At 35.2% G+C, this 13,550-nt stretch overlaps 1 protein-coding gene across 3 annotated transcripts in view; it reads left to right on the plus strand.

The window, feature by feature from the left end:
- Window positions 1–13,550, plus strand: part of epb41l4b (erythrocyte membrane protein band 4.1 like 4B) — a 55,660-nt gene that overhangs the window by 25,882 nt on the left and 16,228 nt on the right. For all 3 annotated transcript variants that reach the window (XM_022679674.2, XM_022679669.2, XM_022679678.2), the window contains exons 8-15: window positions 6,373–6,460; window positions 7,679–7,767; window positions 7,880–7,949; window positions 9,141–9,310; window positions 9,959–10,068; window positions 10,374–10,401; window positions 10,512–10,545; window positions 10,697–10,812. In XM_022679674.2, coding sequence (XP_022535395.2) covers window positions 6,373–6,460; window positions 7,679–7,767; window positions 7,880–7,949; window positions 9,141–9,310; window positions 9,959–10,068; window positions 10,374–10,401; window positions 10,512–10,545; window positions 10,697–10,812 — 705 coding nt within the window. The remainder of the gene's footprint in view (window positions 1–6,372; window positions 6,461–7,678; window positions 7,768–7,879; window positions 7,950–9,140; window positions 9,311–9,958; window positions 10,069–10,373; window positions 10,402–10,511; window positions 10,546–10,696; window positions 10,813–13,550) is intronic.

The following is a 13,550-nucleotide window of genomic DNA, read 5'->3' on the forward strand; positions in this document are numbered from 1 at the left end:
GTGTGTGAGTGTGTGTGTGAGTGTGTGTGTGAGTGTGTGTGTGAGTGTGTGTGAGTGTGTGTGAGTGTGTGTGTGAGTGTGTGTGTGTGAGTGTGTGTGTGAGTGTGTGTGTGAGTGTGTGTGAGAGTGCTTGTGAGTGTGTGTGTATTCGCTGTATAGCAGCTCAGCCGTTTGTCTGACTTTGAGAGTTTGGCATCCTCAGGCAGTGGCACGCTGAAAGTCACTGAGCTCATTCTAGTAAGGCCGCTGTTTATCTAAGCAGATCACATGACCCTGTGCTGCGCCTGGTAGCAATGTGTGTGGCTGAAATACCCCCTGAGGGTTTTAAGGCTCTCATATTCTTTTACACTAGGGGGTTCCCAATCCTACTCCTGGCCACCTAGGCATTCCTGTGTTTCCCCTGCACCTGACCCAGCCCACGAGGAGCCTGATAATTAGTTAATGAGTTCAATCAAGTGTGCAGGAGGAGACAAAGCACAAAAATGTGCCTGGTGCGGGGTTGCCAGGACTGGGATTGGGAACTGTACAGAGACTGCTACATGGGCAGGCACCAGCTGCTCCGAGAGAACACAGAACAGATCAGAAAAATAAGAGCTAATTAATTGAACCTGCTAAGAATGCTGGGAAGCTCTATCCCTGCTCCATCCGCAGCACTTGAAAATATTGGTATGCTTATTAGAAAAGCATCTCAGTGAGCTACAGTGGCATATAAAGTGTTGGGCAGCCCTGATTAAAGTGTGTATCTGACCTCCAAAAGATAATAAATAAACAATGCTTTTCAATATTTATATTAAGCAAGATTAGTTTATTATTTTTGTTTTGTTTAGTTTTAGAGTGACTAAAGGAAAGGAGCATCATCAAAACATTTGATGATAAAATATGAACTCTTTTTACAAAGGTCTCAGGCCTCAACTAGCTTGTTAAAACAAGGTGTGTCCTGATGTCAATTTCTATCTTGCACGTCGGCAACAGACTATTATCACGCCTTGCCCCGGTGTCGTTTAAATAGCAAAGACACTTGTGAATATATCTATGCTGATGGGCGTGGTGGAGTATTGCAATCTTGACAACTGAAAAGACAGGTGCGCCACTGACTTATTTGAACAGTCAACTGTCAGTACTGCTCAGTGCTCATAGACCCCCGCTCCTTACTCTCACACCCACACACATGGACGCTCAGCTGTGCTCAAACCCAACTTTTACATCAACAATAAACAGAATACATAATAAAATACCATTGCTGTTCTTCCAAATGAACCTGCTCGCATACCTACACAGGTCCGTTTCCTTTGCTGAGTCGGGCAGATGTCCTGCGTCTTTTAAAATACCCATCCACCAAAGTTAGAGCGCACCTAGTTCTTAAAAGAAATGGCAATTGACAAGTTGATTGTTTAATTTCACGTTACATCCAAAACACATCCACGATTAATTAAGAGAATTAGTATACGCCTTTTGTGCGCTTTGAGACGTGCAATGCGTTTTTTGCATGTTTTTAAGATACCAAAGACAATAAATCCAGCTGCAGAGTTGAAGGTTGAAAGCTCGCCTATAAATCACTAAAACAGGGCCCTATGACTTATTTACGTACTTTATCGGCAAAGAACATGTGTTCCAAACTCCAAAACTTTAAAATAGGATGGCTAAACAATAGGCCTTTCACAATAATTATTCCATCAACCCATAATACAATAAATGGACATGACTGCAGTGATTTTTGCTGATATCAGTATTGTCCCTTATTTTTTAGGAAGGCGATGCAATTAACAGGAATAAGTCAATATGTTGACTTAAATAGCCCTTTTTCTGGGATATTTAAACATTTTAATATTCACATTCCTATTTCTTTAAAAAAAAAGTAATTGTTCTTTAAAATTGTGTAATTGCATTGTAATTAACCATTATCTAATCTTAAGTAGAGTTTATATAAACTTAATGGGTTTATAGTCCTGTGTTCTTTAATATTTTCAAAGCTATCCTAATATGAGTTTAGTATTGTTTATAATTATATTATTAGCATAAACTTGTCTTAAACCAACATTATATGCACCACTGACATACAATACAATAAAAAGCTTCTTATCTGGGCAGGAATTGTTTGTTAGCTCAATAAAACACTAATACAAGACAAATGCTTCATACAAAACTTAATGGTTTAATACTCCTGTGTTAATTCTTATTTCCAAACTATTCTAATGGGTGTCTAGTGTTATTTATAGTTCTCATCATATTAACCTGATTAATTATACCCATTTTGGTAAATCAGTGCCTAATGATCCAGGAGAAATCTGAAGCTAAGCTTTTTCGTGTTTTCTGCTTGTGTTTTACTGTTTTTATGTTTTTATGTTTTTATGTTTATATATATATATATATATATATATATATATATATATATATATATATATATATCTGTTCAAATAATATGTTTAGGTTTTCTCCAGCAAAAGCACTGTTATTGCTGAGATAAATGAATGCGTATTGTGCTTAGGTGCCTAAAACTGCTGCACAGGAATGTATGTATGTCACCAGTAAACACAGGCAACACAACTGTTTCCAATAATAGCAGAGTCTCCTGTGTTTCCAAATGACTTGCAGTATTTACCAAATAACAATGTGTCTCATTCTAGATGTATGGGAGCGTATGGGATACGTTTGTGAGGCTGATGACATTGACAATTACCTCACATAGATGCCTGGGTCAGCAAAAGCTGCTGCATGGTTGTGTGTATGGGCAGTAGGCTGATATAACCTACATACTGATCAGTCCTATTTTTACTGTTTTATACAGAAAAACTATTTTATTACTTCAGTTGTTAATAGAAGGGAGGGGACCTTGTAATTTAGTTTTATGTGTGAAAAAAATCAGTGAGACAGTGATACAAAATGCAGTGACACAAACCAGAACATACTGCATAATTGCAAACAATTCAGTGTTTTCCAGTCCTGGTTCTGAAGAACCCTGCCCTGCATGTTTGCTTTTACTTGTTTTTCAAATTCTGACACACTCGCTTTAACTCAGGGAGGCTTACTGATGACATGCATACATTACATCACATACATCCTGTGAAATGTATTCATTTAAATTCCATTCACGTGAATCATGCAGACTGTGGTGAATTTTTAATTTTGGGAAGTGCATGGAGTTCCTGCTGTGATTAAGGAGAATACTAATGAGGAATTCTTCTCCCTCAAACCCAAACATGCCACATTAACAGTGCAGTAATGTATATGGTCACTTCACTGATTTTGTATCTTCTTTTACAAGATAACCAGTTCAAAGAACATTTACCCATAGACATTTAAAACCGTAATGCTTTTCTATATAAAGTGAACCAACTAATATTGTATAGTATAATAAGATTGCATTATTAGGATCATGATTATACTGCTATTGTGTTATTTATAAACTTGTTGAACTTGATGTTTGTTAATGGTAACATTATTAATCTCAGCTGAGGGTCATATAACTATATTCTCCACCAAATGAATTAGTAACTTTGCGTCCATTTGGTTTGGTTTGGTGTTAAAATTAAGTATTAAGTAAAGTATTAAGTAATAAAATAAATCAGCTATTTAATTTGTGACTCTCAGTTAAACATGAGCCAAATGTGGATTGATATTTAAAGGTCTGACCAATTTAAGAACAATCACGATTACAAACTAAAGCTTTTTAACCTTTTAACAAAATGGTAACTAAATGCTGTTTCACTATTACTCAGAGGCTTTATAGACTGATTTACTAAAATGATCATCTGTAGATGCCCTGTGATTTATTTTAAATAATAAGAGTTTTGTTCTTTTGTGTTTTATTGTGCCATGTCCACAGTCAAGATATACAAATGTGTCCTAAAGCCCTATCCCAACAGGATTAGTTTTTCAGGGGGGCCTGGGGTAATTTTCTCTTTTATGGGGGAGTCCTTTGTGATTTTATTGCCGTCCAGAACAACCCTGTATGTGTTTTTCTCAGACATCCTCTGAGAAAATTACAGGCTGAATTACCTACTGTTTTTCACTGAACTGTGTGTTCTTCCAGTAATTTTAGTGCCATCCGGATTCACATCTCAGTTTCATCACCTCGCGTTTATTGAAATAGCTATCCACTGTCACTTTGGGCTTGCGTTTCTATGGAGATCCACGTAAACAAAACAGTAAATGGAAATGGAGGAGCTACTGAACATGATGCCATGTGACTGAGAGAGCCTAAAAACGTATTGGTCCTGTTTTTTTTTTTTTTTGTTTTGTTTTGTTGTTTTTTTTTTTCAATTGCGGTCCAGATGCAAGAGTTTTATCAGTGTGAAATATTTTTTTTTAAATAATAATTCAGTTTAATTTTAGAAGTTTTAAAATATTCTCTTAGCAAAGCTTTTGTGATGCCAGATCCAGTTTCGCATATTATAAGTTGTTTGAGGTTAAGGTACATCTAATGGGCTCCTTGCACTCACGGCTCTGACACATTTCCGTTTTCAAATAATGCGGCTCGGACGTTTCCGGTTGTATTGTTTACATTCGCCTGTATAGGCAAAGCGTACATTTTTTACTAGCGAGAGGTCAAAATGAGTATCCAGCGTGAAGTTTTCAAGCTGTTTTCAGCACTGTTGTGTTCCTTTTTGCACGCCGTCTGCTAAGTTTTATAGAAGCTTTAAGCTTTCATAGCTTCCCTGCACAGAGTGATCTAATAAACAGTGGCTAATGAACATTAGTACAGACCACTTTACCATTTCGCCGTATGAAAGGTCTGTAGCAAACATTTCATACCAGACTACCTGGTTAAACCAAAAACGTCCGAAGCTTGGAGACGACTGGCAAAGCCAGACGTACTTGCCTGAATTAGCCACCAGCTAGCATTTTTATTATTATTATTATAGCTAGATATTATTATTATTATTATCATTATTATTATCATTATTATCATTATCATTATCATTATTATTATTATTATTATTATAGCTAATTATTATTATTATTATAGCTAGCATTTGTATTCTTATTTTTTACTAATATTATAGCTAGCATTTTTATTTTTATAGCTAGATATTATTATTATAGCTAGCATTATTATTATAGCTAGCATTATTATTATTATTATTATTATTATTATTATTATAGCTAGATATTATTATTATTATTATCATTATTATTATCATTATTATCATTATCATTATCATTATTATTATTATTATTATTATTATTATTATTATAGCTAAATATTATTATTATTATAGCTAGCATTTGTATTCTTATTTTTTACTAATATTATAGCTAGCATTTTTATTTTTATAGCTAGATTATTATTATTATTATTATAGCTAGCATTATTATTATTATTATTATTATTATTATAGCTAGATATTATTATTATTATTATCATTATTATCATTATCATTATTATTATTATTATTATTATAGCTAAATATTATTATTATTATAGCTAGCATTTGTATTCTTATTTTTTACTAATATTATAGCTAGCATTTTTATTTTTATAGCTAGATATTATTATTATAGCTAGCATTATTATTATAGCTAGCATTATTATTATTATTATTATTATTATAGCTAGATATTATTTTTACTATTTTTATTAATATTATTATAGCTAGCATTTGTCTAATTCTTTTTCTGATGATTATTATAGTTAGCATTATTATTATTACTAGCATTTTATTAGACTTCCATTTGATAACAGGAGAAACTAACAGCTATCAGTAATGCACCTAGCAAGCTGGTTAGCTATACTAGCTAATGCTGAGCTGTGTGGGCTAACGTAAAATATAAGAAAAACATCTTCATAGTGTGTAGGTATGATAGTTTATAGGCATATAGTTTAAAGCCTTTCTCTAGCTTTCTGTTGGTAGGCTTTACTGATCTCCTTGACGTTGAGGTAAATTTTTAGAAGCTCTTGTAAACACCAGCTGAAAATACTGCCATAGCGAGTGTATTGGAAAAGACAAACAGGAAACGCTGGAGCAGCACTGATGAGAATGCGGAAGTAGTTGTGCAAAGAGCGCGTTATGTGTAAATTTTGTTAAATCATTTTAACTAAATAATTGATTTAAAACATGTAAATTTACATGTATACATTCTGCAATATACTGTTTAAGACAAAAGAGAGAGGTGTGGAGGACGTTTGCATAATCTGCTGCATAATGAAATGATTAATGCTATGACTGCTCTATTCTCCAGAGCGCTTAATGGGTTTGACAGTAAGTGGGAAATACCTTTTCAGTTTTAAATACCAGAGTTCATCTTTTCTTCAACTGCAGGGAGCTGCGTTAAGTGCTGTGTTTAACCTGAGATGTCGTCTTCAGAGTGCTCATTCTCTCTAAGACAGTTCAGTATATGATGTGTGTGTCTGTATGTGTGTGTTTTGTTCAGGGGAATGAGTCCATCGCAGGCCGAGCTAAATTTCCTGAATAAGTGTAAGTGGCTGGAGATGTACGGAGTGGACATGCACTATGTGAAGGTAAGAGATCGAGACAACATGCACCTGATAACCCAGTACACAAATTACTGGTACTTCCAGTAGGAAATCCTCAGAGGTGTGTTATTTCTAGTATCTCAAATGCATGTCTGTATTGGTTTTATTTTAGTAGAACCATTGTGTTTGTTGTACTTTAATGAAGTACATGTTCTACTACTGCTCTTATCTCAATAAACCACCTTCTAAAGCTGGACAGGCTGAAGGTTTTCGAGAAAATCTCCAAAATAGGAGAAAAAAACGTTTTTATTATTGTTTATTTTAGATTGTTTTATTTCAGGTTTATTATGAAGAAAAAGATTTGTCAATTTATCTATATACAGCTCTGGACAAAATTGAGACTACTTCTCTGATTTTACTATTTATAGGTAAATGTTTGAGTAAAATGAACATTGTTGTTTTATTCTACAAACTACGGACAACATTTCTCCCAAATTCCAAATAAAATATTGTAATTAAAAGCATTTATTTGCAGAAAATGAGAAATGACTGAAATAACAAAAAAATATGCAAAGCTTTCAGACCTCAAATAATGCAAAGAAAACAAGTTCATATTCATACAGTTTTAAGAGTTTAGAAATCAGTATTTGCTGGAATAACCCTGTTTTAAATCACAGTTTTTATGCATCTTGGCATGTTCTCCTCCACCAGTCTTACACACTGCTTTTGGATAACTTTATGCCACTCCTGGTGCAAAAATTCAAGCAGTGCAGTTTGGTTTGTAATCATTCAGCTTCCTATTGATTATATTCCGGAGGTTTTTAATTTGGTAAAATCAAAGAAACTCATCACTTTTAAGTGCTCTCTTATTTTTTTCCAGAGCTGTAGATAATAAAAATAAAAATACAGTGCATTTTGTTTGTTTTATTGGTCATGGTCACAGTAACATGTCATTAATTTGTACATCATGAAAATATTGGATTATGTAAGTAACTATTCTGTCATACTAAAAGAACACTGTTATTATGAAGCCTGTTAATATACTCTTCTTCCCGCCCTGCACTAATGCACCTGCTGCAGTCTCCTATATAGTCATTATAATGCACTAATGGACACTTTCTTCTTTTTTTTTATCTAATTGAACCTTTATTCATGTGACTCACTACTGTATCATGTACCTGTTATGGAAATGCTTTGAATGGTGGCTGTTACCAGTTCTTAGTAGGTGCGTGAGTTTGTCTCACCTGTATACTGTGTTTGTAGGGTCGTGATGGAGGAGATTACGCTCTGGGTCTTACTCCAACTGGAATTCTGGTGTTTGAAAGGTCCAGTAAAATTGGCCTGTTCTTTTGGTGAGTTCAGAGCTGTATTTTTCAATGAATTAGGATTTATATATTTATATATATATATATACATTCTAATGATTTAAATATTTCATTATTAATAATTGTGTGTGTTCCTAAGGCCTAAAATCACACGTCTGGACTTTAAGAAGAACAGGCTCACACTTGTGGTGGTAGAAGATGATGAACAGGTAAATCTTGCACTCCCACCTAAAGACTCTTTCTCTTTCTTTTTCTCTCTCTCTGATTCATGAACTCATTGTCTCTTGTGCTGTTGTTTTTGCACACCTTACAGTCAGTCTCACTCACTCCCTTTTCTGTTGTTCTTTCTTTCTGCTCTCATACATACAAGTGGGTATTCCTGTCTGTATGGTATATTCCTAATGACCTCTGTAGCCTTTTAAGTATCCCTTTTTTAAAATGTCCCATAAAAATTTAATTATGATTATTTGATGCTTTGGGGCACTTAGCTTTTATATTTTATTTTATATATTATAAATTAGGGCTGAGAGGTTAATCAGATTAAATTGATTAATCAAATTACGGTTTAAATGCAATTTTCAAAATGGGATAATTGAGATTATCTTTTTGTATAGAAGCTGCCGCAGGGAATCTCAGTAAATAGATGGTAAGAAAATTGCAAATAACTAAAAATAAAAAGTAATAAAGCTGAAGGAGGCTGCTAACTAATTAGTGAAAAAAATATTGAATTTCAAGGAAACAATAGCTTGAACATCACTTTAAAATGTGCTGCTTGCTGATAAATAAAAAACTAAAAGTTGTTATGTAAGAAGTAATAATCATAATCGAGAATCGCTTATATATTTGAAGAAAACAAGATACATTTTTTCCCCTTAATATCGCCCAGCCCCAATATAGATGTAATATGATACTTTAGGGGTTTTATATTTTTTTATAATAACATTCTTGGCAATATAACACAACACTTGAAAAAGATTTTATTTATTTTGTTGCAGTATTACATTTTTAAAATTAGTGTTATTTGTTTTAGTATAATAGTTTTAAACATTTATTAGAAACAAATATGCTGTCAACTTTTGACCATTCTGTGAACAACAGTAACTTACCAAGATTCTGATTTAAAACTAGTAATAATGTAAAAGAAATAATGTAATATAAATATCATCTAACGTAACAAAAATATACCTTAGTCCTTTTGTCCTGAGTGCAGAATACAAACAATTGTTCACTATTACAATTATAAAAAATACTCTTGGAGCAAAGCAAATACAAAAAAAATAGACATTTATGGCAGAACATCACTTTTAAAACATTTGTTTAACAATTTCAGAACATTTTATTGATATGAAATGGCACACCCCTAATAAATTAGTTTTTTGTGTGTTTCTCTTTGTGTTCAGGGCCACGAGCAAGAGCACACGTTTGTGTTCCAGCTCTCCAGCTCGCGGGTGTGTAAACAGCTGTGGAAGTGCGCTGTGGAGAGCCATTCATTTTTCCGCCTTAGACAGCCCACCCAGAACAAGACCAACCGCAATGACTTCACACGCCTCGGCTCACGCTTCCGCTTCAGGTACACACAGACACACACACACATATACACACATACACACAGACACTATACAAACAAACACAGACACGTACACTATACAAAATCTTTGCGTCAGCAATGCAGATCAGCACTGCACAGTTATGTTCCTTTTACCTTGGAAGTCTCATAGCAGAGCTGGGAATTATGTCACACCCAAGTTGACTGCGTTCCAGTTAAACATTTAGATATGAGTTATCATTGTTAGCATTGTGCCAGGTTAGCATTGTACAGTATTTTGCTCATCCTTTGCTCAACAGCATGAAAACATGTCCACAGATAGAGGTTGAACAGTACTGTGTGTATGATTAAATTTACAAGACTCTAATAGTTAGAAATTGTCTGTTTTAGTTGGAAATTAGACCTTTGAGTGTTTAAGTTAAAATGAAACTCAATTTTTAAGTGGTCTCTTATTTTTTCTCCGAGCTGTATTTCAATACATAATACAGGAATGTTCCCACATGATCTCAGGCTTTTGGACCTTTTTTTGACTATCTCAGTTGCAGTATGAACTAATGTACATAATCAATGTTTGGTATTTTTGTGTTACTCTGCAGTCCTAGATGATACTTTAAACATGAGCCCTTTTTAATAGTAATATTAATAAATTGATTAATATGTGTATGATTTCAGTGGAAGGACAGAGTATCAGGCGACTCATTCGGGCAGAGTGAGGAGGGCCAGCACTTTTGAGAGACGACCAAGCAAAAGATACCCCTCCAGAACCCAGTCGCTGGGCAAAGGTGAGTCCACACTGCCTGTTAGCCTTACACATTATAACATCCATGAAGATGATGAACTGGTGCCCAAAATGCATACATTTAAGGCTGAAATATTTTTCATGATTTATAACAAGAAAAGTCTGTTGATGTTGTTTTATGTATGAAATTTTTAATTTGGCATGCGTGTACACTGCTCAGAACAAGTTGAGGAAAATGTATGCAAAATACATATAAAAATGCAGTTTTTTTATATAGTATAAATACATTTAACTTACGGTGCTTGTTTTTTTTTGTTTTGTTTTGTTTTTTTTTGTTTGTTTTTACAGTTACTCCTGCAAAACATCAACATCTAAGGTAAAGATGCATGTAGAAATTTGCTTACAAAAAATTACATTTAAATAATATTAACCATTTTAATATCCTAGCTTTCCTGAACATTTCTGATCTCTCTTTCCTCCATTTAGTGCTCAGCCCAGCCCTGACCCCAACCTAAAACCGGTACGCTTCACTCTCAAGATTGTAGAGATACAACAAATGTATATGTGGAATAAATTAGTAACTTGGTTACAGAATAAATGCTTGTAAAAATATTGATGTAAAAATGCGGAACGTATTCATTAGATATCCTTTTTTTTTTTTTTCTTCCTAGTATCAACACAACATACCAATTGGCCAGGAGCCTTGGGTGAGGCCCCTCCCCCCAAGCTTGACCCCATCCCACTACATACAGCCCACTGAATTAGGACCTCCACCACCACCTCACAGGTAAACATGCACACACCCCCTGTGCTCAGTGGTTGTTAGTTGTTGTTAAGCGATTTAGGGTATATTAATCTTTATTATTTTTGTTATGTCTTTTTAATTTTGCAAGCTAGAAACACCTTAGAGTTCAGCCTAGCTGAAAGTACCTGAAATCACTTTATCAACCACCTCAAAGCAAATTAAAAGCTCACTTAGCAGAAACCACCTGAAATACTTTAGCAACCACCCTATTGACCACAAAGGTTAATCTTAGCAACCACCTGAAATACTATACCAACCACCCTGTCAACCTCCTAAAAGCATATTAGCAGATCACTTATCAGAAACCACCTGAAATACTTTGGCAACCACCCTACTGACCACCAAGGTTCACCATAGCAACCACTTGAAAAACTTTAGCAACCACCATATTGGCCACCAAAGTTCACTTTAGCAACCACCTAAATACTACAGCAACCACCCTAGCAACCACCTAAAAGCTATCTATTAGCTCACTTATCAAAAAACACCTGAAATACTTTAGAAACCACCCTATTGACCCCCAAGATGCATCTTAGCAACAACCTGAAATACTGTAGCAACCACCCTAGCAACCACCTGCAAGCAAATTAGCAGCTCACTCAGAAACCACTTGAAATTCTTTAACAACCACCCTATTGACCATCAAGTTGCACATTAGCAACCACTTTAAGCAGATATTCCCAACAGGCTAGTGACAATGCTAGTGATATGGACATAGAGTTATCCATGCATTAACAAACTAAAAGTAGCTCCACATTTCATTTGTAGAATTCTGAGGGCCCTGATTTTTAAAACAAGGCACTGAGAATTTTAATAGTGCACAGATAGTTTATTAAAATACACTGTTTATACATACAGTACCTTCAAGCTGGAATTCCACACATCCATTCCACACCAGAGTTCTCCTTTAACAAGCACCTGTAATAGCTTAGCGTTCACCCTAGAAACTGGTTTGCAACCCTATAGCAACCATTTAGTAAAAAGGTTTCCCCCTGTGAGCACATTGCCTCTGCCTTGAAGTAGAAACCACTTAAGCTGCACAAACATGCGCCTTGTGTATGAATTTTACCAGTCAGATTGTAAGAAGCAGTAAAGCAACTTCACTGAAGTACAGAGTTACACAGTAGTTTCAGTTTAGTTCTCCAGCAGTATTAGCATTAGCTCCAAACCGTGCTAAGCCCTTTGGCTGTTCAAAGATGAGTATTATCAGCCTGTACTCTGCTGCTAACCCCGGCTAGCACTGCTGAAGCAGCATTAGCCCTAGCCGCTAACCGCAGTGTAGCTCTGTCGGGTTGCATTAGCCACTATCCGCTAGTGGTTAGCTGCTAATGCTAATGCTCCAGCTGTAGTGGAAATCTGTAAATCTAAGCTTACTGTAAATTACCAGTAGCACTTTACTCACCCAAATAAACAGGTTTCATGAGATAAATCTGTGTAGATTAACATCCAGCACTTGTTTGACTTGTCTTGTTTTTTTTGAGAATTACAGATTTGTTTACTTAGCTTAGCTTTCCTGCTGAATTTAGAAGGAAAACATGTTTCTAGTACTATAGATAATAAAAGTTTATATATAAAAATAAAAGATAATTGAAGTTTATTGATGGTGCGCCTAATAATCAGATGTGCCTTATAGTGCAAAAAATACAATCTTCTGTTCTAATTGGAGAACATTAGTAAAGATTTTTTTTTTCCTCGAGTGTTTTTATTTTATTAAGAGTAGTGAAGTAGCATACACTATTCTAGTGTGTTCTTTTTGTGGCTCTTGAAGTATCACTTCAGGAGTATGCTACTCAGTGTTTTGTGTCTATGCATGTTAATACTGTATGTCGTGTGTTCATCTTGTGATTTTTTGTGTGTCTCATGCATGTTTATCTGGTCTAGACCGCCCCATGCAGACAGACTCCCCATGAGAGAGGTACTGTTGGAGGCTATGCCCGTGTGTGATCAGTCGGGCCGCAGTCTGTCCGTGAAGTACAAAGATAAACTCATGACTGTTCTCTGAGGGCGCTTGAGGATGAGTGTCGCACACCCCAAAGAGAAGGACAGCACTAACCATCTCTCAGAGCTCACGTCATCCCACCACACCTGCTGCACCGTCCTCCATTCATCATCATCTTCATCTTCATCATCATCATGCACTGGAATCCACCAAATATATGCCACTCATCCATTCATCATGTGACTGGACTCCTCCAATAGCACGCTGTCTTTGCTCGGATTGGACGAAGGAAAGCTTGCTTACTTGCTTACTATGGACATGATGGGGAAACTTTTGTGTTGCTTGTTTGTCTTAGATTTTAGCGTTTTTGCTTATTTGCTGTTTTTGATTAACTTAAAATTTCTTCTCAGAGATTGTTAGGAAGTCATGTGTTGAATTGTTGAAGTCGTGTGGAGCAGTTTCTGCTTCTTTGGATCCGTAATGTGGTTTTTAATGTTTTAAAGTGTGTTTATGTGGTACGTTACGTTATTGTGGGGCTTATGGAATGAACCGTAGGTCTTTGTTAATGACTTGTGCACCAAAGCTTGTTTACCCAGCGTTAGGATTAGGCTTGAGATATACTTGCTGTTAAATGCTGTGAAATATGCATTTATGATGCATGATGACTGTTCTTATGTAAACTGCAAATGTTAGTTTAAAAATGAAAGCAACACACCTGCGAGATGCAGTACATGCAAAACTTCTAGGGGCAGTACAACATTTTAAAGAACTGCTACTCGTG

This window comes from Astyanax mexicanus, chromosome 1 (genome assembly GCF_023375975.1).
Source record: "Astyanax mexicanus isolate ESR-SI-001 chromosome 1, AstMex3_surface, whole genome shotgun sequence".
Classification (NCBI taxonomy): domain Eukaryota; kingdom Metazoa; phylum Chordata; class Actinopteri; order Characiformes; family Acestrorhamphidae; genus Astyanax; species Astyanax mexicanus.